This window comes from Ctenocephalides felis, unplaced genomic scaffold (assembly GCF_003426905.1).
Source record: "Ctenocephalides felis isolate EL2017-DRISC unplaced genomic scaffold, ASM342690v1 CF-g0.4_SCAFFOLD_03572, whole genome shotgun sequence".
Classification (NCBI taxonomy): domain Eukaryota; kingdom Metazoa; phylum Arthropoda; class Insecta; order Siphonaptera; family Pulicidae; genus Ctenocephalides; species Ctenocephalides felis.
Genome location: NW_020539726.1, coordinates 43,897,751 through 43,925,347, shown reverse-complemented (window position 1 = coordinate 43,925,347; position 27,597 = coordinate 43,897,751). Strand labels below are relative to the sequence as shown.

Sequence of the window (27,597 nt, the reverse complement as noted above, 5' to 3'; positions counted from 1 at the left end):
GTGTTACTAGAAACTCAAAATATCAACTTTTTTAAAATGTTAGTATGAAAATGCACTTTTTGGCGTTGTAGCACTCTTTGGTGCTCTAAAAGATCTCATTTGTATAATTATATATTCATTGGCATTTATAAAACATTTTCTAGGTTATATTATTTTTTATTTATGTTAGTTAAATTCAGAACCTAAATTGGCATCGATCAAAGGGACATTTTGTCGAATAACATTTTTCCAGTTATAATTTCCCAGAATTTTATCGAAAAAAAATAAATATATGAAGGTTCGGAGTTAAAAAGGTCCACAACCAATGTGTCAAAACCAGTAAAGTTAAGCATTGTTTAACAACAATATTTGAAAGTAGAGGGAAAAAAATGTATAACCGCTATAACCTTGATTCTTATGACTTTGCTATCTGGAGATAAACGGTGATATTTGAAAGTCCATAATAAAAGTATTTTCTTCCGTTGGTAGTTTTTTAGCATTAGTTCGTAATTATTTTGTAAAATACCTTTAAAATTAAAATAAGACATTAAACCTGTTTGCCATCTGGCCATTCCAAGTTACCCTGTATATGGGGTAAAAGATCTAGATAACAAATTTTTGAAAGACATCAAAAAAGCACATTTCTACAATGATGAAGTAGCTGGCAGTTTTATGAATGTAGTCAGATAATTGTTTTGAAATGTTATTTGTTATGATGTAATTGGTTTGTTTTTCACAATATAGTTTATATTTGATCAAAGTCAAATTGGACCTTTGTGCCTCGCTTTGTGCTCTACATATATACTTTTTATTAAAATTACTTTAATTCATCGAATGTTACTTGAAACTTTTCAAAATGCAGGTCAAAGAAGAAATGCTTAATTCATTTTCTATCTCTCCTCGCAAAAATTGAAAATTTGTAAAATCAGTTTGTAATTGTTTATTTACAATTATACACAAAATCCAGAATTCAAAAAGAATCTGAAAAACTTGAAACGTAATCAATAAGTCGAAAGACCAAGAAAGACTTGGATTGGATTATTGCATGTTTTTTATGAAAAGTGTATAAAACTTCCAGTTTGATTGTATTGACAAAATATAGACAAACTAATGGGGGTTTATTGTTTTTATAATATATCATTGTATATAGCATTCAATCAACATATCCTTATACACTTGAAGTATTAAATATTTTTGATTCTGTAGAAATTGTTTAAAATATACCTTACTTAGCAAAACAACGTTTGCCGGGTCAGCTAGTATATAATATATGTAAGTATATTATTTACGCTTTGGAATGTCGCCTTCAGCTCAGTCAATTCCTCCCTGGCGGTGGCGGTGTCTGCGGCGACCGCCGCCGCCTTTTCCCGCACGTGGGCGGCCTTCACCATGTCACCACGACATTTGTCACGCATTCGGGACAATTCCTCGTCACGTTCTTAAATAATAAAAAAAACTAGCTGTAAGTGGAATTCTGTCTTAAGGCAATTAAGGCATCGTGCCTTAAGGCAAATTGCTGGAACTTCCCGTGCCAAAAATTTTTTTTAAAACATTTCTGAAAAATTTTACTTCGAAAAAATTAGAGAGAAACTAAAAATTTGACAAAAAATTACTTTTTTTGAAAAAAAAATTTTTTTTTGAAAACAAAATTTTTTTGAAAAAAAAATGTTTTTTTCATTTTGACATACTTTGGAAATTCTGAACTGTTTTTCAAAGCAATCGTACTGCTTTATCTGCTTAGAGACAAAATGTCAAAGCGCGCAACTGCCGCGCCGCCGTCTAACGGATAAGCATTGGTACGGAACCCATAAAAATGTAAAAAAAAAGTTATACTTATTGTTAAAATCTTTATAAAATATCTAATAATTTGATGTGCATATGTCTAATGATCATTTTTGACCGCCAAATGGCATTTTTTTTTACTTTTATCATTAGATCTCCGAAACCGCTAGACCTGCCTTCATAAAAATTTGAACAGTTCTCCATCTTGTCATACAAGTAAAATGTTTTTTGAATTATTAAAATCGGACGCTCCGTTCTCTTAAAAACTGAGTTACCGTTTTCGGCACTTTTTGCCCCGTATCTTTGGAACGGCTGGACCTGCCTTTGCCAAAAACTAATCAGCACGTCTCCTTATCAATACGAATCGAATGCTTTTTGAATTATTCAAATCGGTTGATCCGTGTTCCCGAAATCGTCGACGAAAATTTGTATCCGCACATACATACACACACGCACATACATACATACATACATACATACACACACACACACACATACATGCATTTTTTCTAAGGTATGCCAAAATGTTCAGAAACCTCTGAAACGTAAAGATATATAAAAATTTTCATTTTCGATTTTTTTGCGATTACTATAACTTGCCCTACGGGAAGTTAATTATAAAAACAATTTTTCTGTTTGCCAGTTTTTTTTTAGTTACCTTCAATCTTATCCGTGAAGGATATCTTGGCAAGCGTCATCGTTTCATAAAGACTGACAGTCAGTCCTTCGGAAATAATTTCCCGATTAGCGACCTTCGTCTCCATTTCCCTAGTGCGATCTCTGGTTCGGATGTAACTTACTCGCTCATTTGCCAAAGCTCTCCAGGAACGCATCTGTCTGTCCAGAAGACGAACCAGGTACTGGAAAAGGTAGAAAACCACATGGTAATAGAGACTGATATGTGGTAGCTTGAATTGGTAATTTATTACCTCTCCGGCATGATGTTTCCAGTTCTGGAGCTCTTGAGACCTGTGCCGATTTCCCGAAGTCTGGCAGCAAATTGCTGCATGAGTTCTTCGCAGAAGGCGCCGTTTCTTGTCTTGGCTTCACGCAGGGTCATCAGACGTTCCTAATAGAATGATCAATAAGTAATTTCAGTTAGCATGTCTTTTATAATTTGTAGTTATTAACTTCCCATGGGGTAAATTATAGTAATTGCAAACTAGCTGTAAGTGGGATTCTGTCTTAAGGCAATTAGGGCATCGTGCCTTAAGGCAAATTGCTGCAACTTCCCGTACCAAATATATTATTTTTTTTAAAACGATTAACATTTAAAAAAAAATTACTTCGAAAAAATTAGATTTTTGAGAAATTTTTTTTTTTGACATATTTGGAAATTCTGAACTTTTTTTCAGAGCAATCGTACAGCTTTAAATGCATAGAGACAAATGTCAAAGCGCGTAAGCGCCGCGTCGCCGTCTAATGAATAAACATTGGTACGGAACCCATAGGAATGTAAACAAAATTCATACTTATTGTTAAAATCTCTATAAAATATCTGATAATTTGATGTGCATATGTGTAATGATTATTTTTGACCGCCAAATAGCATTTTTTTTTACTTTTTTTTACTAGATTTCCGAAACCGCTAGACCTGCTTTATGAAATTTAACCAATTATTCATCTTGTCAATACAAGTAAAATGTTTTTTGAAACATTAAATCGGACCTTCCGTTCTCTTAAAAACTGAGTTACCGTTTTTGGCACTTTTTGCCCCGTATTTTCGGAACGGCTAAACCTGTCTTCGCCAAAAACAAATCAGCACGTTTCCTTATCAATGTGAATCGAATGTTTCTTGAATTATTTAAATCGGTGTTGCCGAAATCGTCGAATCGTCGAATGTTAAAAACCTTTGAAACGTAAAGATATATAAATTTCATTTTCGATCTATTTGCGATTACTATATTTCGCCCTACGGAAGTTAAAAAATCGAAAATGAAAATTTTTGCATTTCTCTACGTTTTGAAGGTTCCTGAACATTTTGGCATACCTTAGAAAAAATGGATGTATGTGTGTGTATGTGTGTGTGCGTGTGTTGTGCGTGTGTGTGTGTGGATACAAATTTTCGTCGACGATTTCGGGAACACCGATCATTTAAATTGATCATTTAAACACCGATTTAAATAATTCAAAAAACATTCGATTTCTATTGATAAGAAGATGTGCTGATTAGTTTTTGGCAAAGACAGGTCTAGCCATTACGGAGATACGGAGCAAAGAGTGCAGAAAATACAAATCGAGTTTTTGAGAGAACGGAGTATCCGATTTGAATGATTTAAAGAACATTCAACTTTTAATGATTGGGAGAAGAGGTGATTAGTTTATGGCAAAGACAAGTCCCGCCATTTCGAAGATACAGAGCTAAATGTACAAAAAATGGCAGTTTTTGAGTGAACTAAGCGTCCGATTTAAATGATCTAAAAACTGTCTGCTCGTATTGATAAAACAATTGCTTTTGAGGATAAAAAATTCTAACATCTTTTTTTATTTTTCATAAAATATTTTTGTAATTTTGGATTAAAAATTCAAAAAATTACCCAGGCTAAGTACAGTCTAAGCGCCACTCTGGTGCAAATGTTTACTCAAGTGCGTTTAGACTGTTTATGTACTGGAGCACTTTTCCAATTTTGTGAGAAAACTATTGAAAAATGTGAAAATGCCGCCAAGCTAAGCACAGTATAAGTGAAAATGTCGCACAGAATTATTTGCAAATGCGTTTAGACTGAGACTATACGGGAGCACTTTTTCAATTTTGTGTAAATTAGGCAACTATTTTTTTTTAAATTGAATTCTAAATGAAATGACGACTGTTAATGTTCTGGAGATAAATTGATTTATTTATGATTTACATTTGATTTGCTCAGATATAACAATATTTGTAGATATTTGTAATAATATATTTGAAAACGTTTAAATTCCTCGAATATTTCATTACGGTACGGGAAGTTCCAGCAATTTTCTTTAAGGCACGATGCCATGCACCACTATTTATTATTACTACCTGCATGTACTGTCTCTTCTCTATCTCGTCCTTCCTCTCCTCGGCGTACTGGCGCAGCTTCTCAGCGTACTTCCTGCACTTGGCGGCTGTTTCGGCAGCCGGGGAAATCCCTTGCTGCTCCTCCAGAGCCGATCGACGCGATCCGATCATAGACGAACGCGAAATCATCGGAGGCGATGCGATCAAGTCGAAGGAGAGGCTCACATTGTCGGAACGAGGACATATGCCGGGCTCGGTGGCTATATCTTTTAGAGGAGGCTGGAGGAAGAAAAATTGTGAGAGATGTTGGTTGGAATTAAAATTTTTCTTTGTTGATTATTACCTCTCGTTTTGCTAAAGCTCTGACCATAAGTGCTTGCAGGAGGGCGTTCTTGGTCTTTAGGCGTTGTCTTTCGATCATTCCTTCTCGTATCGCGATCTGGTAAATAAACGAATCTTATATATAACTAGTTGGTTTGGTATTTAGCCTTGAGGCAAGTTACATGAACTTCCCGATATGTGTGAATAGTCGACTTAGCCAATAAAAAATAAATTAATTTATGAGTGATTAAAAGTATTCCGAGTGGATTTATTACACATAATTGAACACGAACGAACACGTTAACTCGGAGTATTTTTTTAAAGCAAATTTTCAAAAATCAGCAATTATTATAAATGAACCAGTTTCCATAGGACTTTGATGGCTCAGTATGTTCATTAAAACCAAGAACTCTATCGTTATACCAAGTAAGTCGTCTATTTTTAATTTTAACACACGTCAAAAAAACTACTCATTTTCTCAAACTTTGATGAATTTTTAGAATTAAACTACTTGTCAGTTCTATAAGACTATGATATATATATCGCCAAAAAAAGTTCCATAAACATCGGCTTCAATTTTTGTTTCAACAGTTAATTACAAGAAAACGACTCGGTAGATTTTCACCTAAAACTAATCAGTATCATTCCCAACTAATATCTTTCGAACAGTTCTTGATTTTTCAAAATCGATTCAGAATTGCGGGCTAAAACGTAGACGAAATTTTTTTTTACTTTTCTGCTATTTATAAAGAAACGGCTTGGCAGATCGTCGCACAAAACTGACAAATAATAGTCCTCATCGAGATACATCGAATGGCTTTTAAATTTTTGAAATCGGTTCAGCCGCTTTTGAGAAAACGTCGATTTACGACAAAAAAATCTGTTCACACACACAAACACACACATACTTTTTCCAAATTTGGTCTCATTCGATTCAGAATGGTTTGAAACGTCGAGAAAACATAAAATTAGCGAATCGGATTTTTTGATGAAAATATAAACTTCACATGATCCGCTAAAACTCGAAAACGGCTGAACCGATTTGGCCAGTCTTAGTCTTGAAAAATTCGTGCCAATCCAGAGATGGTCGGAAAGGTGAGATATTATTTCAAAATTGCGTAAAAACTTTACATTTTTAATTTGAAATGTTTTGTAGAAGCGTAATTTGAACAAAACAATGGGCGGAGGCTAATACGTCAAATGTCAAAAGTTTTTGACAGATGATGTTCAATTACGTTTAATAGGATGTTTTACGTGAATATTATTTAATTATGATTAAATTGTAGTAAGTTATTTTGTCTGTAGTTTTATTTATACACAAAAACGTTATTAAACGGATTGTAAGTGTTACTAGAAACTCAAAATATCATCTTTTTTGAAATGTTAATATGAAAATGCACTTTTTGGCGTTGTAGCACTCTTTTTTTTGCAAATCATATTTTTCTCAAACACGGTGCTCTGAAAAATCTCATTTGTACAATTATATACTTATTATTTATAAAACATTTTTTAGGTTATATTATATTTTATTAATGTTATTTAAATTCAGGACCTAAATTTGGTTCGATCAAATTGACATTTTGTCGAATAACATTTTTCCAGTCATAATTTCCCAGAATTTATCGAAAAATAGATAGTAATTTATGAAGGTCCGGGGTTAAAAAGGTCCACCACTGATCTGTCAAAAACCAGTAAAGTTAAGCATTGTTTAGCAACAATATTTAAAAGTAGAGGAAAAAAGATTTATAACCAGCTATAACCTTGTTTCTTATGACTTTGCTATCGGAAGATAAACGGTAATCTTTGAAAATCCATACTAAAAGTATTTTCTTTCGTTGGTAGTTTTTAGCATTAGTTGAAAATGTAATTATTTTGTAAAATACCTTTAGAATTAAAATAAGACATTAAGTCTGTTTGCCACCTGGCCGTTCCAAGTCACCCCGCCTATGTGGTAAAAGGTCTAGATAACAAATTTTTGAAAGGCATAAAAAAGCACATACAATGATAAAATAGCTGGAGGTTTAACTGAACGTAGTCAGAAAATTGTTTGGTTTAAATGTTTCATTTGTTGTGATGTAATTGGTTTGGTTTCCATAATATAGTTTATATTTGCTCAAAGTCAATTTGGATCTTTGTACCTCGCCCTGCTCTATATATATACTTTTTATTAAATTTACTTCAGTTCATCGAATGTTATTTGAATCTTTTGAAAAAGCAGGTCAAAGAAGAAATACTTAATTCATTTTCTATCTCTCTTACTAGAAATTTAAAAATTTTGTATGAGCTCAGTATTATTATTTACGTTTATACACAAAATCTAGAATCCAAAAAGAATCTGAAAAACTTGAAACGTAATCAATATCTAAAGACTAAAAAAGACTTGGATTGAATGGATTATACCATGTTTTCTATAAAAAGTGTATAAAACTTCCACTGTGATTGTATTGACAATATATAGACACACTAATGGGGTTTATTGTTTTGATAATACTTCATTGTATATAGCATTCGAACAACACGTCCTTATACACTTAAAGTATTACTATTTTTGATTCTCTAGAAAATGTTTAGAATATACCTTACTTAACAACGTTTGCCGGATTAGCTAGTAAATAGATAGATTTGTAACCTTTTCTTATGTTACCATTACTATTTTATTACCTTTGCTTCATCCCTGGTCATCTTGGGCAGTCTTGCCAGAACTTCATCTTCAGTAATCTTAGCTTCCACCTTTTTCTCGACAAATTCATCTTCAACTGAAGAAGTCACTGTCGGAGTATGAGTCAAGGACGGAGGTAAATTTATCATTGTCAATTGATCTGAAATTATAAATATAGTTTTTTAGTTGAACTTCTCTAAGTAAATGAAAGTGAATCCGCAAATTATCCGTTTCATTGAAGTGCCATTTGGTAAACCACATTTTTTGTTTTTTGGTCTGACGTTAACACAAACAAAGCGGATGGTTTTCCAACTCGTGAGCAGGCAACTTGTAACTGTCCATGTGAAAAACAATGATTTCCTAAATGGCACGATGCTTTGCACCATTAATTTTCTATATATCTATAAACCTTGCGGAGCCCGAGACCTTTCCAACGAATGCAAAATTGTCGAAATCGGTTCGTGCGTTTTGGAGTTAAATCGTCAGGAAGGAAAACCCGACTTATTTTTATATATATGAAGATAAATTATTTGAGATGTTGTTAGAAGTTTTAGTCAAGTATGTTGTAACCACTTACCAATGCCGCCTCCGGTTTCAATCATGTCAGAGAACATCCAATCGCCTGCTTCTTCTGGTACTTCTCCTAGAAAAGAAATAAAACAGCAGTTGAGATAGATAATTATTTATATGTATGGTTTTGGATTTGTTTTGGACAGTTGTTGGTTAACTCACCTCCTTGGTCTATGACCTCGAATTGATCTCCTTCTTCTTCTTCTTCATCGTCGATGTCTTCTCCATATTCCTGCAATTTGGTCTTTGATATCCAGGTTTTCTCCAGTTGCATCAGGGATCCTTCGGCAGCTTGAATTAAGAGAAATATTATAGAAATATATGATATTATTAGAAATATATGATCTATACAGGTACTGTAGTTGTATCCTTCCATAGGCATTTTTATTCTTTTGCACACAATTTTGACTCTGATTTACATCCTGAATTTCTTATATAATTTTAATTTGATTTAATTTACTATAACTTACTCAACAAGAAGTTAATAAAAATAAGACCTAGGTGCAAGTGGCATTTTCATATTAATTGAGATTTAGCAAATTTTTAAGTTGTTTTACAAATTCATTAATTTAATTAGTATTTATTAACATCATGCACTTAGGACATAAGAGCATAGTGTACTATTTCAAATTTTTATAAATTTCTACAATTAAACCACTTTTCGTAGGCCTATAATATTTCAGGACGTTCTTTAACATAGTAAAGGATATCACTGTACAATATATGCATCCTAGCTCCCTCATACCAAGTCCTAGCTTTTGGTTATACATCCTGAATAAGTATGTTATAAAAAATCCTGACTTTTTCACGTACATTATGCCTTTCTGATATATATATATATATATATATATATATATATATATATTAGGACTTTCTTTTTACTTATCCTGACTCTCTAACTTACGCCCTGACTTTCTTATTATAAATCCTGACTTTATTATTGAAAATCGCGACCTCTAACCTACACCCTCACTTTTTTATTATAAATTCTTACTCTCTAATTTACATCCTGACTTTTCATTAGAAATCCTAACTTTCTAACTTATAGCCTGATTTTCTCATTAAAAATCTCGACTCTCAAACTTTCACAGACTTTCTTATTAGAAATTCTGACTCTCTAACCTAAATCCTTATTTTCTCATTAGAAATTCTAACTCTCTAACTTACATTCTGACTTTTTCATTAGAAAACCTGACTCCCTAATTTATAGCCTGACGTTCTCATTAGAAATCCTAACTTTCTAACTTATTCCCTGACTTTTTTACTAGAAATCTGATTCTCTAATTAACATCCTGACTTTTTATTAAAAATCCTAACTTTCTAATTCATAGCCTAACTTTCTCATTAGAAATTTTGACCTTCTAACACATATCCTGACTTTCTCGTTAGAAATCCTGACCACCTAACATACGCCCTGACTTTATCACTAGAAATCCTGACTCTCTAACTTACACCCTGACTTCATTATCATTAGAAATCCCGACCTTTTAACTTATATCTTGACTTTCTCTTTACAAATTCTGACTCTCTAACTTACATCCTGACTTTTTCATTAAAAAACCTGATCATCTAACTTTGTCATTAGAAAAACCTGACTTTAGATCCAATTTTCTTCATTAGAAATCATAACTCTATAACTTACATTCTGACTTTTTCATTAGAAAACCTGACTTTCTAATTTATAGTCTGATTTTCTCATTAGAAATCCTGACTCTCTAACTAACACCATGACTTTCTCATTAAAAATCCTCACTCTTTCACTTATATCCTGAGTTTCTCATTAGAAATCCTGACTCTCTCACATACATTCTGTATAGCAACTGTCTCTCTCTCTCTATTCCAAACATATCATTTTTAATACTATTTTTTCTCGAACATTTCTGATGACTTTTTAAATTACGTTTATATTTTTACTTTCATATTTTCAAAAACCTGTTTATTTTGCCTCTCTCTCTCCCTCTCCCTCTAAAACATTCTTTTTCTCTATCTCTCTCTCTCAAAAATATTCTATCTCTTTCTCTCTCAAAAACATTACTGCTAAATCTGTCTAAAAAACATTAAAAGAAGACTGTAAACTTTTTGCTTTTTACGGTTTTTTAGATTTTCACTTCCTCTTTTTCAAAAACATGTTTACTCTGTCCCTCTCTCCCTTTTCCTCAAAAACATTCTTTCTTTCTCTCTCTCAAAAATGTTCTTTCTCTTTCTCTCTCAAAAATATTACTGCTAAATCTCTCTAAAAAACATTACTACTATCTCTCTCTGTTGAAAACATTTTTACTATATCTCTCTTCTTTTCTCTCAAAATTCTTACTCTTTCTTTCTCTCTCTTACTCTCTCAAAAACATTTTTTACAAATCCCTACACTTTCCTATTAAATATTATTTCACTTTTATATCTTTGATATAGGCAATAGTAATAATAATTCTATTTAATAACAATAATTATCATTAATTAATAACAAACCAAGAATATTATCATCGGGTTGTTGCTTGGCAACGCTGGCAACACTACTCTCTTCCTCATAACTTTCCTCATCCTTGAAAATAAAAATATATTTATCAAAATAAAATATAATATTAATAAAATACTTCAATAATACTATTTAAGATGATATAAAAATAAATTGTAAAATGTAAAAATAATAAAATTGATGAAACTTCATTGCCAAATAAAGTTTATTCTTTTTCAAATGGTAGCTTCTTAATATTATTTATAAATAGTAACAATTTATTATGTTTATATATTTATTTATTGACTTAAAGTATTCTAAAATTGTTAAGAATATTAACAAAAGTTTAATTAAATGATTTCAATAAATAATTATAATAATTACCTCGTCAATAACGTCCATAATTAAAATACAAGTTTTGTAGAAATTAAATATGAAAATTAATTATGATTGGAAATTTATTTTAAAATATTTTGACAAATAAAAAATTAAAATAAAGGCTCACTATGATACAGTAGTATTTTTGTATTTAACAAAATAAAAATAAAATTACAATAATAAACTTTTTTTGTTATTGTTTTAATTATAATATCAATAATAGTATTTTTGGTAATAAAATAATAATATTTTAAATTGTTTGTAAATAAGATGCATCATGTGGGCATATTAATTATTATATTATCTAATTTATTAATAATCAATAATTATACTTCTACAATGATAAGTGGTTTTTTGTAATTTTTGCCATTTATTTCTACAATATTACTATAGTTTTGTCATTCATTAGTTCTTAAAAATTTCCTTTGATAAACTCTAAAAAGAATGATCAAAATCCGAATAACCGTTTAGGAGAAGTATCAAATCATACACGTACAGTAGAATACAATACAACAATAATAATGCATAAAAATAATTATTTATGTAAAAGCGGTCAAGTTTTATATAATAATAAGTTGTTAAGGATATAAAAATATAATTAATTTAGTTTTTAATTATTATGTTTTTAAATATAAATTTGTCTTATTTATATTTTTTCTTTTTCAAATCAATTTCAAATTCAAATTTCGCGCGCACATCCTATCGTCTTTCAACTTTTTAAATTTTCAGTCGCTGATGTTGGTTGCATGTACTTTGCCCGGATTTATGTTCGTACACATCCTTCCCGCTCATTTTGGTGAAAACGTATTAAAGTAAAACATCTAATCAGTGTTAATAAATTAAATATAAACGTAAATAATATATAAAGCGTGCTTGTGTATACTATAATTTGTGGTATTTATGTTAATTAATGCGCAGTCATTAATATAATTATGCCAACTCCGTTAATGGACGAGATTGAACCGAAGGTGAGTTGATGCTTAATCTTTCTTTTAATAAAGGTTTAGTAACTAATACTCAAGTTAATCTTGTCATCTGTGTACAGCTTAGTACATACTTAGTATATTTATTCCAATATATATTGTACATGTATTATTTCACTCATGTGTAAACATAACCTCAATGTTACACCAATCAGGGATGTTATTTTTATTCCACAAGTTAATCTTGTCATCTGTGTATAGCTTATAACGTTCTTATTATCATTTATTCCTACAAATGTTATACATATATTATTTCAATCATGTGTAAACATAACCCCAATGTTGTGCTAAATGTTATTCTTATTATTTAGGAGCCTGCGACAGATTTCATCTAATACTCACGTGGTGCATGTCGTTTTTGTTAAAAATGGGTGTTAAGAAGCATTCTGATAAAGCTGATGATTCTATAATATCCAGCTCCAAACTTGCATCGAAGAAGAAAAGTGACAAAGGTAATAATAGATCGTACACCTAGCTTTATGTTAGATTAAATACAGGTTACTCGTATGTTAATTTTAAGCTGAGTGAATAAAGATTTAGCTGCTTCAAATATCTTTTTGTGATATGATTTTGTTTCGATAAACTGTAATCAATTGTTTAGGAGTCTTGTATAAAATAACGCTTGACAAGAGCCTTAGATATTATTTTTCATTACTAAGTAAATAAACAAAATAAAAGCACTTACATTAAAGAGTCTGAAATAAGTAATACAAATAAATTACCTATTGATAAATAAATAAATCGAGGATAAACAAAAATACAATTTATTTATTAGATTTACAATAAAAACATTAGTATTGTTACAAGTTTTAGGTTATTTTAAAAAATATGCTCAAATTAAAATGCAATAAATATTTATTACTAAACCAAATCATTTTTTTTTTTTTTAATTCAATTTAATAGATTTATAATAAACTTTGTAAGTCAGTTCGAAAAAAGAAATTTAAATTAAAGAGCCTGAAATATTATTTATTATGAATAAATATATATAAACAAATATAATAAAGATTTTATTTTAATTAAATTACTTCAAATATAATTATTTTTCTAGGGGATAGAACTTAAGCAATCTATATAATATACTTAGTTTACTATTATTTTAATAAAGTATAAATATTTTAAGTATAATTATTTTTTATGATGATCAAATAAAACTTTCGTTCTACTGAATGATCTTGATAGAAACATCTTGGACTGAAAATTGTTATTTTTTATATAAAAAATTAATTTTGTTGGGATCCTCATTAATATAAATGTTTTTGTTTGTTCTAGATTCATCTTTTGCTGCTAATGATTCAATTTCCAAGAAGAAAAAGAGTGATAAAGGTAATTTAAAGGGAATTTTATTAATTTTACTCATTTATATTTTTTGGCTTTACATTATAATGTAGCCATATTGCCTATATAACTTATATACATTTTTGACTAAAATTATAAATTAATCTGTATTTAAAGGTTTTTTTTTAAATTTTCTACTAAATTTTATTATAATCCACATTTTCTATTTTTATGAATATTTCTTAATTATAAAATTAAATTAAAAGGTTCTCTTTAAAATTTTAAAACTTTTTCTTTAAACTTTTCCTAAAAATTCTTTACTCAATTATTGTTATAAAGCACAATTAATTTATAATTTTATAAATGAAACATACATATTATTTCATCTATAACGAATGTATAGATTAATATATAATTTTTAATCATTAAACTTGAATCTAATGATTGTGTAATTATATTTTCTTATGATGATCAAATAAAACTTTCGTTCTACTGAATAAACTTGATAGAAAAATTTGTTACTGATAACTGTTTGTTTGTTAAATACAATAAACACCTTTTTAGAAACCAAATTTATTCAAATGATATTTCTCTTTTAGATTCATCTTTTGCTGCAAATGATTCATTTTCATTGAAGAAAAAAAGTGATAAAGGTAATCTAAAAGTTTATTGTTATTGTATTGATTTAATTTAGTTTTAAGAAAATGAGAATATAAACTTACTGGTGGTGAAAAACACAATCAATCATAAAATTAGGTTCGAAATGATTTTTTGTCCTTTTTTTTTTTAATTGCCTCTTTAAAAAATAATTTTTGCTTTGAGATTAAAACTTAGATGGAATATTTATTTTAATTGGAACTGAATTATAATTTCTATTTAAAAATTGTTTTTTTATGATGATGAAATAAAACTTTCGTTCTACTGAATGATCTTGATAGAAAAATGTATCACTGATATATATTAAATTTTATAAAAAAGAAGAAACTTCTAGTTCAGATCTAAATAATTATACTATTTATTTTTATTTCAGATAAATCTTTTGCTGCAAATGATTCAATATCTAAGAAAAAAAGTGATAAAGGTAATTCAAAAGAGACTTTATTTTTATAATGAAAGATTTGTTAAATGATGTACTTTGCAATAATTTTAGACAATTCACATTAATTTTAGGAAATTTACAAGTTTAGTCAACCTATAAAAAACATTTTAAAACAATTTATTACATTTTTAGACTATCTGCAACACTTTTAGACCGTTTACAACCTTATTAGACGGCTTGCAACATTATTAGACGGTTTACAACATTTTTAAACACTTTTTAATTCTACACATTTTTTTAGGAATCTTACACATTTTTTAACATTTCCAGACAATTTTTAGCATTTTTAGACAACTTTTAGATACTTTATAACATTTTTAGACGCTTTGTAATATTTTTACACACTTTTTAATAATTTAAAACATTTTCAACTGGTTTATACAAATTTAAAACTGCGTTTTTAACAATATAAATACGCAGTCCATAATTTGTTTGTAAATTTTATAACAAACTAGCAAACCCGACGAACTCCGTTTCGCCACCAGATGGTTTTGTGAGAAAGATGAAGAAATTTTTTGTTTGTTTTATATTTGAAAAGGAAAAATTTAATTTTATTATACAACAGTAATGAATTTATTTCGATTACAAAAATGAAGTATTTTTTAGTTGAACTTCTCTAAGTAAATGAAAGTGAATCCAAAATTAATCCGCAAATTTTCAACTAATTTTCTTAGCTATAAACGAAACGAAATCGGTTTGTGCGTTCTGGAGTTATATCGTCAGGAAGCAAAACCCGACTTATTTATATATATAGAAGATAATCTATTTGAAATTATTTAAAACAGTTATTGATTATTTTGATTACTCGAATTTTTAATTACGGTGCGTGAAGTTCCAGCAGCTTGCATTAAGACACGATGCCATGTACAACTAATTTTCTTAGCTATAAACCTTGCGGAGCCCGAGACCTTTCCAACGAATACAAAATTGTCGAAATCGGTTCGTGCGTTCTGGAGTTATTTCATCAGGAAGGAAAACCCGACTTATTTTTATATATGTAGAAGATAATCTTTCTGAAATTATTTAAAACAGTTATTGATTATTTTTATTTCTCGAATTTTTAATTACGGTGCGTAAAGTTCCAGCAGCTTGCATTAAGGCACGATGCCATGCACAACTAATTTTCTTAGCTATAAACCTTGCGGAGCCCAAGACATTTCCAACGAATGCAAAATTGTCGAAATCGGTTCGTGCGTTCTGGAGTTATTTCGTCAGGAAGAAAAACTCGACTTATTTTTATATATATAAAAGATAATTCATAATCAGTTACTTCATCACAAATATTTTTAGACAGTTTATAATATTTTTGGAAAGTTTATAATAAGAAAATTAATAAGAAAAAATATTTATACATCATCTTTAACAAATATTTTTAGACAATTTACATCATTCTTAGGTAAAATGTTAATTGGTTAAACATATTCTTGTATGATGATCAAATAAAACTTTCGTTCTACTGAATGATCTTGATAGAAAAATCTATGCCTGAAAATTTTTAGATTTTTATTATATTAAACCAAAATACTTCCAACATTTTTATTAATGTATATAATATTTATATTCTAGATACATCTTTAGTTGCAAATGACTCATTTACAACGAAAACTCCAAAATCTAGTAAAAGTACCAAGACACCAAAGTCTTCTAAGAAGTCAATCTCTGAAGGTAATTATTTTACTAATTTTATATTTTAATGCATACCGTGATGATTAAATTAAACTTTCGTTCTACTGATTAAACAGTGGCAGAAAAAACTTACCTGATATATAAAAAAATTACAAAATAAGGAATATGTTTAGCTTCAGACTTTTATCAAGACTCCAATTTGTTTTCCAGATACTCTCAATATCTCAAAGAAAGCAAAAAAGTCACAAACAGTAGAAATCAAAACCGATGATACAGATTCGTCAGAGAATGAAATTTTCCAACCGAAACAAAAAAATAAGAAATCTAAAAAAGATAAAGCCAAAGAGGTAGAACCACCTGTTAGAGATGTCGAATTGGAGAAGCACGAGGAATCATCAGAGGCTGTGGGAGAATATTGGCCTGAGGCGGATTTGAATGAATTGTTTACGCAGATTGAAAATGTTTTACCTAAGAATGATAACATGAATTTTAAAACGAGGGCTGATGGACTGGATTGGGAGAAGGTAATGGAATTATGTTTTAATTTTGTCTGGGAGTAATGTTGAGCATAGAGAGTTTTTTTTTTAGAGTTCTGTGAGTTATCTGAGTGTTGTGAGTTTTTTTTTTCAGTGTGGTGAATTTTTTGTGAGAGTGTAATTTTTTTTTGTTTTTTGAGAGTGTGGCGAGACATTTTTTTTTTTGAGCGTTGCGAGATTTTTTTTGATAGTGTGGCAAGTTTTTCTTTGAGTTTGGCGAGTTGTCTGAGAGTGTTGTGAGTTTACTCAAGTCTTTGTAGATTGTCTGAGAGTGTTTTAGATTATTTGAGTGTGTTGTGGGTTGTCTGAAAGTATTGACGATTTTCTGAGAGTGAGTTTACTGTGCAGATTGTCTGAGAACATTTTAAATCTAAAGCATTTTTGACAGTTTTTAACAATCCAAAGCGTTTTTTGATAGTTTTTAACAATACGAAGCGTTTTTTGATAGTTTTTAACAATACGAAGCATTTTTTGATAGTTTTTAACAAATTAGAGAATTTTTTGACAGTTTTTAACAAATAGAACATTTTTTTGACAGCTTTTAACAATTTAAAGCATTTTTTGACAGTTTTTAACAATTCGAATAATTTTTTGACAGTTATTAAACACTTAGTGCATATTTTATCTGCTTCTAACAATTTAAAGCATTTTTTGGCTATTTTTAACAATAAAGAGCATATTTTGACTACTTCTAACAATTTAAAACATTTTTTGACTATTTTTAATGATTTAGAGTTTCTTTTGCCTTTTTGTAAACAGTCAGAACATTGTTCACAGTTTTTAACAATTCGAAGATTTTTTGACACAGTTTTTAACAATCTAAAGCATTTTTTGACAGTTTTTAACAATACAAAGTACTTTTTGACAGTTTTGAACAACCCATAGCATTCTTTGGAAGTTTTTTACATTTCGAAGCATTTTTTACAGTTTTTAACAAATCAAATCATTTTTGACAGTTTTTATTAGTTCACAGTATTATTTTTAACTGTTTTTAACAATTTAGAGTATTTTTGACAGATTTTAACAATTTAGAGCATTCTTTGACAGATTTTAACAATTTAGAGCATTCTTTGACAGTCTTTATCAATTCACAGTATTTTTTAACTATTTTCAACAATTTAGAGCATTTTTGACAGTTTTTAACAATTTAAAGCATTTTTGAACAATTTAGAGCATTTTCAACAGTTTTTAACAATTTGGAGCATTTTCAACAGTTTTAACAAATTAAAGCATCTTTTGACAGTTTTTAACAATCCGAAAGCATTTTTAGTAAAATTTATAACAATTCAAAGCATTTACAACTGTTTTTAATAATCCGAAGCATTTTTGGCAAACTTTATAACAAACAAATAATTTTAGTAAATTTATAACAAATATTTTTAAACAATTTACAACAAATATTTTTAGATAATTTACAACACGTTTGAAAAATTTATAACAAAACCTGTGTAGATTGTCTGAGAGCGTTTTAAATTGCCTGACAGCATTGTAAGTTGTCTGAGAGTATTGTGAGTTGTTTGAAAGTGTTATAGGTGGATTGAGTGTGTTGTTACTTGTCCGTGAGTGTTGCGTGGTCTTTGAGAGCTTTACAGATTGTCTGAGAGGGTTTTAGTGTTTTTTTTAAGCCAAGAAAACACAGAAGCGATTTCTACTCATTCTTATTTTAATTTACACATTAGGAAATGTTTCTTGTTTTCGCAGATTCGTTCTATTTCCATACAATGCTAAAAGTTATTTATTGTATTTTTTTAACTGATGTTTTTTTTTTTTTTCATTATATAATACAAACATCTTAACAGTCTATAAATTTAATTATGAATATAGAATGTTCTGTTTTTTTTTAATAATTGTTTTCTATTATTTAGATAGCCTTCAAAATGTACTCTGCACAAGATTGCAGAATTATGTGGGAATCAATTTCGAAGAAACTTAGAGGCTTCAGACTTCTGCAGGAACTGTTAGATGATGCTAAAGTCTGGAGCAAAACACCATGGCGAGATTATCATAAGAAGAACAAGGTAATTATAACAGACATTAATTTTATTCTAATAAATATCATTGATTTTATATTTATTTTTTTTATTCAGTTGCATCCTGATATGCCTAAAAAACCACCCACAACTTACATGTTGTACTTTAAACAAGTTTATGAGAAGTACAAAAAGAAAAATCCAAATGACAATGTGGTGAGTATAGCAATATATATTTTTAAACTTAGTTTTATAACAAATAATGATGACAATTGCAACAATGAACAAATGATTATTATGATTAGTCTTTCTGAACAAATAACAACAAACATAATAAATCTTTTACCTAGTTGTTTACCTATGTGTTATTTATTCTTATTGTCTTAGACAGATTTGACCAAAAAAATATCAGAAAAGTACCGTAATCTTTCTGAGGACAAGAAGGCTAAATATACCAAAATGTATGCTGAAAGCAAAGCGAAATATGAAACCGATCTGGACAATTTCTAGTAAGTCTGCATAAATATTTTATCAAGTACATTTAGCATTATTTCATCAGGATTGTTTACAGCAAAAAGCATCCAGATTTAAAGCCTGCTAGTAGATCCAAAGGCTCTGCAAAAGTTACAAGCGGCGATACTGATCCATCAGACGGAGGAGAGGGTAGTTCTGAGACAGTTAAAACATCGAAGAAGGGTGCTAAATCTGGACAACCTACAAAACCTTTGGCACCGTTCAGATTATTCTTTGAAGACATGTTGAGGAAAGAAAATAGAGGGGATGTTGATAAAGCAAGCTTCCAGTCCAACTGTCGAGAGATTTGGAATAAAATGAATGATGAAGAGAAAGGAGTTTGGATTAATTTGTCTGTGAAGAATGAAGACAAATATAAAGTAAGTCTAGGTCTAATGAAAAAAAAATCGCACCAGCAATAGAAAAATACAATAAATAACTTTCAACATTGTATGAAATTAAGAATCAGTAGAAATAATAATAAAACATGTACCAAAGCATGATGAAAATTGCATTAATGAACAAGTGATTAGTATGATTAGTCTTTCTGACTGCAAACAACCAACACCATTAATCTTTTACCCTCTACAATTTTCTTTATCTCTTATTATTTATTTCCAGGAACAACTAGAAACCATGAAGTCCGAAAATCCTGATTCCACACCCGCTCAGCGCTTCAAATCCTGTTTGACAAAAGACGAAATCATCATAAGGGATAGGTTGTTGGGAAAGCCTGATAAGCCTCCAAATTCTGCGTATACGTTGTTTAGTACAATGTTGTTGAATTCTGAGGAGCTGAAAATGTCGTTACCAAAAGACAGGATGCTTTTGATTTCTCAACAGTGGAGGAGTTTGGATCCTAAAGAGAAGAAGGCTTATGAGGATCGTGTTATAAGTGTGAGTTGATTATAAATTATTATGTAAGAAGGTTTTGATGAATCTAGGTTATATTAGTTTTTCTTATAAAGGAAAAGCCTGTTAAGATATTTTTTTAAGGACTGTATAACAAATACTACATTATTCTTTTGTTCTAATTTTGGTTATGCAAATTTAGTTCATTGCAATATTTTCAGGTATTTTTGAACAATTTTGATCTATTTTCAAACATTTAAAACATTTTTAATCAATTTGCAGTATTTTTAGGCAATTTGCAACATTTTTAAATAAATTTACACCAGTTTATAAACTAAATTTCAGATTTTGATAATTATATTATGTATTACATTTTCATATATATTTTGAAATATCATACAACTTACAATATTTTTTTATATTGGCTTACAAGATTTGCAAATAGTGTAAAATATTTTTATTTATCAGTATTTTTATAGTATTTCAAGATTTATGTAGTGTAAAATATTTTTCGAAAGTTTATGGTATTTTTTTATACTTTTATGTATAACAATTTGTTGTTTACAACATTTCAAGACAGGCTACAACATTTATCAATAATTAATATTTTTTATATGTTTTATAATATTTTAGAAATGTTCTGCATTAATAACAAATGTTCTAATTAATTTTTAAATCACTTGCAACATTTTTAATTAAATTTATATTTTTTTAAACTAAATTTACAACATTTTTAATCAAAATCATATTCATGATATTACTAATTAATTAATTTTGCAACATTTTTTTTATTCACACCATTTCAATGCAAAATTTTAACATTTTAAATTATTTGACAACATTTCAAATTAATTGACATCTTTCATTATTTGATGACATTACTAATTAAATTCAAACAATTTAAATTAATTCAAAACATTTTTAATTTACAACATTTTACATTAATTCACAACGCTTTTAATCAATTGACATCATTTTAAATTAGTTGATAAACATTTTCAATTGACATTATTAAATTATTTGACGATGTTTTCAATTTAATTGACATTTTTAATTAATTCACAACATTTTGAATTATTTGACATTTTTAAATTAATTCATAACATTTTTCAATTAATTCTCTCAACATTTTAAATTAAATTTTCTGCATTTTAAATTATTTGACATTTTTAATTAACGACAATTTTTAATTAGATGGCAATTTTTAATTAATTGACTGCGTTTTTAAATTAATTCAAAACATTTTTAATTTAATTTACAACATTTTTAATTTAATTTACACCATTTTTAATTTAATTTACACCATTTTGAACTTAATTTACACCATTTTAAATATAATTTACACCATTTTAAATTTAATTGACGCCATTTTAAATTAATTGACACCATTTTAAATTAATTGACGCCATTTTAAATTGACACCATTTTAAATTAATTGACACCATTTTAAATTTAATTGACACCATTTTAAATTAGTTTACAACATTTTAAATTAGTTTACAACATTTTTAATTAATTTCAAACATTTTTAATTAATTTCAAACATTTTTAATTAATTTCAAACATTTTTAATTGTTTGACAACATTTTTAATTGTTTGACAATATTTTCAATTGTTTGATGACAATTTTTAAATTAATTGACATTGGCATTGACGACAATTTTTAAATTGACAGTTTTAATTAATTGACATTTTTAAACTATTTGACATTTTTAAAATTAACGACATTTTTAATTAATTGACATTTTTAAAATTATTCGACAATTTTAATTATTTGACAATATTTTTGAATTATTTGACAAAAATTGACAAATTTAATTGACAACTTTTTTAATCAATTGACAACAATTTTTAAATTAACCTTTTTAAATGCATAATATTTTTAATTGAATTTGCAACATTTTCCAATTTATTCAGCATTAACCGATTTATTTGCAACATTTTGCAATCTAACTATTTGCAACATTATCGAATCAAATGAACATTTTTAGCTAAATTTTCATTTTTAATCAATTAGTTTCCAACATTTTTTTATCAATCAATATGCGACATTTCTAATTAAATTATACTACATCTTTAATAAGCTTTCAATACCTTGTTTAATTAAATTTGCAATGCAATGTTTTTAATTGATTATATAACATTTTTAATCAAACAATTTGCAATATTTTTAGTCATTTGATACATTTTCAAACTCTCTACATTAATCTAAAAATCATCTTAATGGTGCTCTACAATATATAATTATGCTTATAAATATTACATGATGAAAACATGCCTTCACTTGACTATCCATGATAGTTTTGATTAGTCTTACTGACGACACCAAACCATCAATAAACATTTACCATCTTTATATCTGCATATTTCTAACCTCAATCTTTTTCCCATTTCAGTTAAAAGAAGCATACAAAGTCCAGTATGCAGAGTATCTTAATTCCCTGTCACCTCAGAAGCGTAAAGAAGAATTAGAAGATAAGAAAAAAAATACTAGTAAGAAACATAAACTAGATGAAGATGCAAATGACATTGACGAGGTGGAGGAAGTTAATAACACTAATGCCAAGAAGAAGGTGAAATTGGAGAAAGTGGAGAAGCTGAACATGAAGCTGTATGATGGAGAACCTGAGGCACCACCTAAGTAAGTGAAACATATATATATATATATATATATATATATATATATATACATATACATATACACCTAAGTCTGTTTTTACACGGAGATTGGTTCCAGAAGAAGCCGTGTAAAAAAAAAACGTGTAAAAAAAAACATTGATCTTATACAAAAATGGGTGATTTGTTCCTAATCTCTAAAACCTATTAAAATTGGTGAAAAACAAGAATTTTTAAGAACAAGAATTAAATTAGTGCTATTCACATTTGCTTTGACCAGTAAAAGTTGTTTGTACGCGCTAAAGGGGAATTCACTTAAATCTTTAAGCTAGTGTTCGCAAACTATAGATACTATCGATGGTTTCAGACTTTTTTCTTTCATAAATACTTTTTTGTGAGATAAACATTTTTCGCAAAAATTAAATTTTCCAAAAAAATTTAAGTACATGAAATTTCAAATCGTGCTAAATGGAATAAATTCGTGTAAAAAAATTAAAAATATTCAATTTTCAAACCGTGTTATATCAAAACCGTGTAAAAACAGACTTAGGTGTATATATATATATATATATATATATATATATATATATATTTATTAATTGTTTGATATGAACAAAACAGCACTCAGATTTGTTTAACACAACTTTATTTTATGATTACAGACGTTTCGAGACCATGGTGTGTCTCATCTTCAGTGTAATTTCAAAAACAGTTACTTATATACTACACATTCTTTAATAATTTATTTAAATTTCATTTAATTTTTGGTATACAAAAAACACCAACTATTCCTTGCAATGCTTGACACAGTACTAAAGAAACATATAACACTTACAGAAATATTCTAAACAAATTTGAAGTACTTATCTAGATGGAGACAGAATGGGTATCATTATAATGTAAACAAAAGGAGTGCTATCGCATACAAAAATCTTATTCTTTTCAATAAATTAATTTGTTTTTTCATTTTTATCGATTTTTGTATGCAATAGCACTCCTTTTGTTTACATTATAATGATACCCATTCTGTCTCCATCTAGATAAGTACTTCAAATTTGTTTAGAATATTTCTGTAAGTGTTATATGTTTCTTTAGTACTGTGTCAAGCATTGCAAGGAATAGTTGGTGTTTTTTGTATATCAAAAATTAAATGAAATTTAAATAAATTAGTAAAGAATGTGTAGTATATAAGTAACTGTTTTTGAAATTACACTGAAGATGAGACACACCATGGTCTCGAAACGTCTGTAATCATAAAATAAAGTTGTGTTAAACAAATCTGAGTGCTGTTTTGTTCATATCAAACAATTAATATTCGTTCCACTCATATCATAAAATTCTATAATATATATATATATATATATATATATATATATATATATATATATATATATATATATATATATATATATATATATATATATATACAGGGCCGGTCCTGCCTTGCATGCAATGCATGCAAAAAATGAGGGCGCAAGGGGGCGCCAAAACGAGTTTCGGAAATTAAATTTATAATATAATATTTATATTTTTTTATATAAAATCTAGAATTATTTGTATAAAATCTAGAATACTTAATAAATTATAATAAATAATTTAACTAAACTAGGGATACGGAGACTCAAAAAGCATATTTATTTTGCAATGTGATATCAGTAGACACAATTAACCATCTAATAACTGTGCAAATTAGTAAATAACAGCTCTGTTTATTGCTTAATCTACTTATTAAATTTTTTCTTTGTTTGAAGTTGCCGTGGAATCGAAAAAGAAATTATCTAGTGTTCAATCCCATAAGCGCAAACCTGCGAAACATTAAATTAATTGTTGGGGTTAATTAATTATTGACGAAAAATTGCGAGCTAATTTAGTTGAAACGTTGTTAAAAAATATAAACACATTATAATAAATGGGGTATCAATGCTTAGAAAATGACTTGTTTATTTCGAGAAATTGAATTGTAACTTTTGCTTTTGTTGCAAATGTTTCGCATCTATTGAACTTTGAATTTTGAAGACATGCGTGGAACAAAATATGAAAAATGGAATGGTACTTTGGAAAGAAAATCTTAAGGCTTATTTTATACTTAATGGTGTCCATTCTCTAAATTTAATAATTATTAACTATACAGAAATAATACATATTAAATATAAGTTTTTTTTTCAATATTGTTCAAGAAATGTGTAATTTCTTTGCATTTTTTACTGTTTTTTTAACAATACTTCTAAAATACGTTAAAAATTTATCTTTAAAACAACAAGCTGATACTCTGAATATGACGGCTCTTACGATATCAATAAGGAGAAGTTTACGACGCAATTTTGGATATTGTAAACGATGAAAAATTAAATCAAATTAAAATTTAAAAAATCCAACATGATATACGAGTGTTATGTTTGAAAATTAAATGCTAGTTTTTTTTAAATATTAGTATTGCACATATGCTAAAAATAATTGAAAATTTCAAAATACTTGATTATAATCAACCCTCGAATCGCCTCGATTTTCTAAATAAATTTAAAATCAATACATTTTATACGCTTTTAGATTATATCTAATTTTTTGTGCACTAAATCCAGAATAATTGAAAATTAATTTATTTGTTTCACTTAATATTTTCATTAAATTAAAGTTATAGAATTTAAGAAATGCATTTCAGAAATAGTATTTATTATTTTGATATCAAGATCTTTATATCAAAATAATAAATACTATTTCTGAAATGCATTTCTTAAATTCTATAACTTTAATCTAACAAAAATATTAATTCTTTTGCTATGGTAGTCGAACTAACATCCTTAACCAAATTACTACATATTGAACATTACTAAAATGTGAAATTACGACATTGTTTTATTTATTGATATCGATAATAATCAAAAATTTAAAATCAATATATTTTTTACCCTTCTAGATTATATCTATTTTTTTGTGTACTAAACCCAGAATAATTAAAAATTAATTTTAAAAAAATATGTAAATATTTATATAATTTTAATGATAAACTGTTAAAACGGTGAAAATTAATAGGGGGGAGGGGGCGCTGTATATATATATATATATATATATATATATAAAATACATATATTTATTACAATATCAATTATATTTTTTTAACAATCACAATTTTTTCAGCCACCCTTCGATACTTTTTGCAAAAACGTATCGGGGCAACGAATCAACGGCGCAAGCCGCCTGGAAATCCTTGTCGGCAAAAACTCAAAACAAATACAAAAAAAGACTCGAAGAGATGAAACAAAAATACATGACAGAGTATGAAGAGTTTCTGAAAAATCTGGACGAGGATCAATTGCAAGACTATTCTAAATTCATACAAGTTCGTGACGGTGTTGCAAGTTCAAGCCTGGAAACCAGCAGTGATTCGAGCGAAGAAGGAAGTGATTCTTCATCGGATGAAGAGGATGAGGTAAAAATTTATGTGTGAATAAAAATACGCGTGAAAATATGATGCTAAACACCCGATATTGATTGTACAGTGATTGATACATCGATTAGTCTTTCTGAAGCTTATTCACACACTTATTTATGTAAATAAGTATTATTAAAATGTACTGACTTAGTTGATTTATTTTTAGGATCCAAAACAGATTCCAAAGTCTGTCATAATGGAATCTGATGACCCAGAATCCGATTCAAGTTCCTCAAGTGTTGATGATGATGACTAGTATTAAAGATAAGTTATTATTTTACATACCGAGTACAAAATTTATTTATGTATATATGAATTAACTAGATACTTATTTTTTTATATATTTTACACCTTAGACTACTACTATATATAAATAAGTTTTATTACTACTCATTTTACTAATTTATTCGCCCTTTGACTGATGAAAATTGTTGATAAGGAATGAAATTGTTACATGTGATTGTTTTATATGTATTTATATTTTTTTAAATATTTTATCCATGAAATTGTATTTATATACGCCTTTTGATTGTATCAAAACGGGTCTTTTTTACTTGTATTCATTTTTATAGTAGAATAAACATAATTTATGCAGTTACTTATTTTGTTGTTGTAGGTGCAAATGTGAAAGACTTATAAGTTTTCAGTTATTTAAGATTTTTTAACTTCAAATTTTATATTTTTGTGGCTTGTTTGCTAGTTTTATGTCTTTCTGAATTTAATTGAATTCAAAAGTTTTAGCCGCGGTTTGAAGTAAAACTTCTAATGCGACTTCCATAATGAAATGTTGTACATAGTTCTAAAACTAATGTAGATGGTCTGAAAAGATTGTAGATGATCTGTTTGATCATGTTTCAGTGGTCTGAAAATGTTTTAGGTTGTTCCAAAAAAAAATTTAATTGGACGATTTGAAAATATTATAAATTGTAGGGAAATGTTAGGTGTTGTCTAGTAATTTTGAAATATGTTCAAAATTTTAGAGATTATCTGAAAATGTTTTTTTTTACAAACTGTTTTTTATCGATTTTTTTCAAAAAATTTTGTCAATGATATGTAGCGACCTGTCAACACACGTCGCATTTTAACTTGACAGATGTTCATTATTTGAAGCTCATCATAGTGTCAGCTCAAAAACAAAAAGTTCAAGTGTCAGATCAGATCTCGTTTTTGTTTGCTCAATGTTCAAAATGCCAAAATTATAATTCTTAACTTTTTTCCTTTTTTTATTATAAATACTGAAATAATATCTACGTTGTGTAAATGATCAATATAATCACACATAGTGTTATTACTATTGTCATAATAAACAATATACGTAGTATAGAGAACACGAGTTTCTTTAGATATATTCCAAATTCTTTTCATGGACTATTTTTTTTTGTCAATGATTTTTTTTTTTTAATTTATTATGTTATGAACTGTAATTGTGGGGTTGTTGTATCACTCCTGTGATTATGGGAGGTTGTTTGGTAGCTGGAGCTGAGCGGTTGAAAGATAAAACACTGGTTCTTGGTAGATCTTTATACTTTATTGTTTACTATTTTTACAATTAAATAATTTGTTCGATAACCTTTTG

General features: G+C 28.1%; 2 protein-coding genes across 3 annotated transcripts in view; one reads left to right on the top strand and one right to left on the bottom strand.

Moving 5' to 3' along the window:
• LOC113388565 (coiled-coil domain-containing protein 96) overlaps positions 1–2,525 on the bottom strand; it is a 17,717-nt gene extending 15,192 nt beyond the window's left edge. The window contains exons 1-2 of the mRNA XM_026625934.1: positions 2,420–2,525; positions 1,269–1,417 (exon numbers count right to left, since the gene is read on the bottom strand). Coding sequence (XP_026481719.1) covers positions 1,269–1,417; positions 2,420–2,525 — 255 coding nt within the window. The remainder of the gene's footprint in view (positions 1–1,268; positions 1,418–2,419) is intronic.
• A 9,405-nt stretch (positions 2,526–11,930) lies between these two features.
• LOC113387610 (nucleolar transcription factor 1-like) lies at positions 11,931–26,373 on the top strand. 2 transcript variants are annotated; one of them, XM_026624957.1, is made up of 15 exons: positions 11,932–12,086; positions 12,413–12,553; positions 13,374–13,427; positions 13,979–14,032; positions 14,410–14,460; positions 16,045–16,143; positions 16,315–16,628; positions 18,506–18,658; positions 18,728–18,826; positions 18,998–19,119; positions 19,182–19,503; positions 19,745–20,020; positions 22,372–22,616; positions 25,727–26,018; positions 26,188–26,373. In XM_026624957.1, the coding sequence occupies exons 2-15, from the start codon at positions 12,451–12,453 to the stop codon at positions 26,275–26,277; spliced, it is 2,274 nt and encodes a 757-aa protein (XP_026480742.1). In that variant the 5' UTR covers positions 11,932–12,086; positions 12,413–12,450; the 3' UTR covers positions 26,278–26,373. The 2 variants fall into 2 exon arrangements, with proteins under 2 accessions (XP_026480743.1, XP_026480742.1); XM_026624958.1 differs by lacking the exon at positions 14,410–14,460 and having other exon boundaries at positions 11,931–12,086.
• The last annotated feature ends 1,224 nt before the right edge of the window (positions 26,374–27,597 follow it).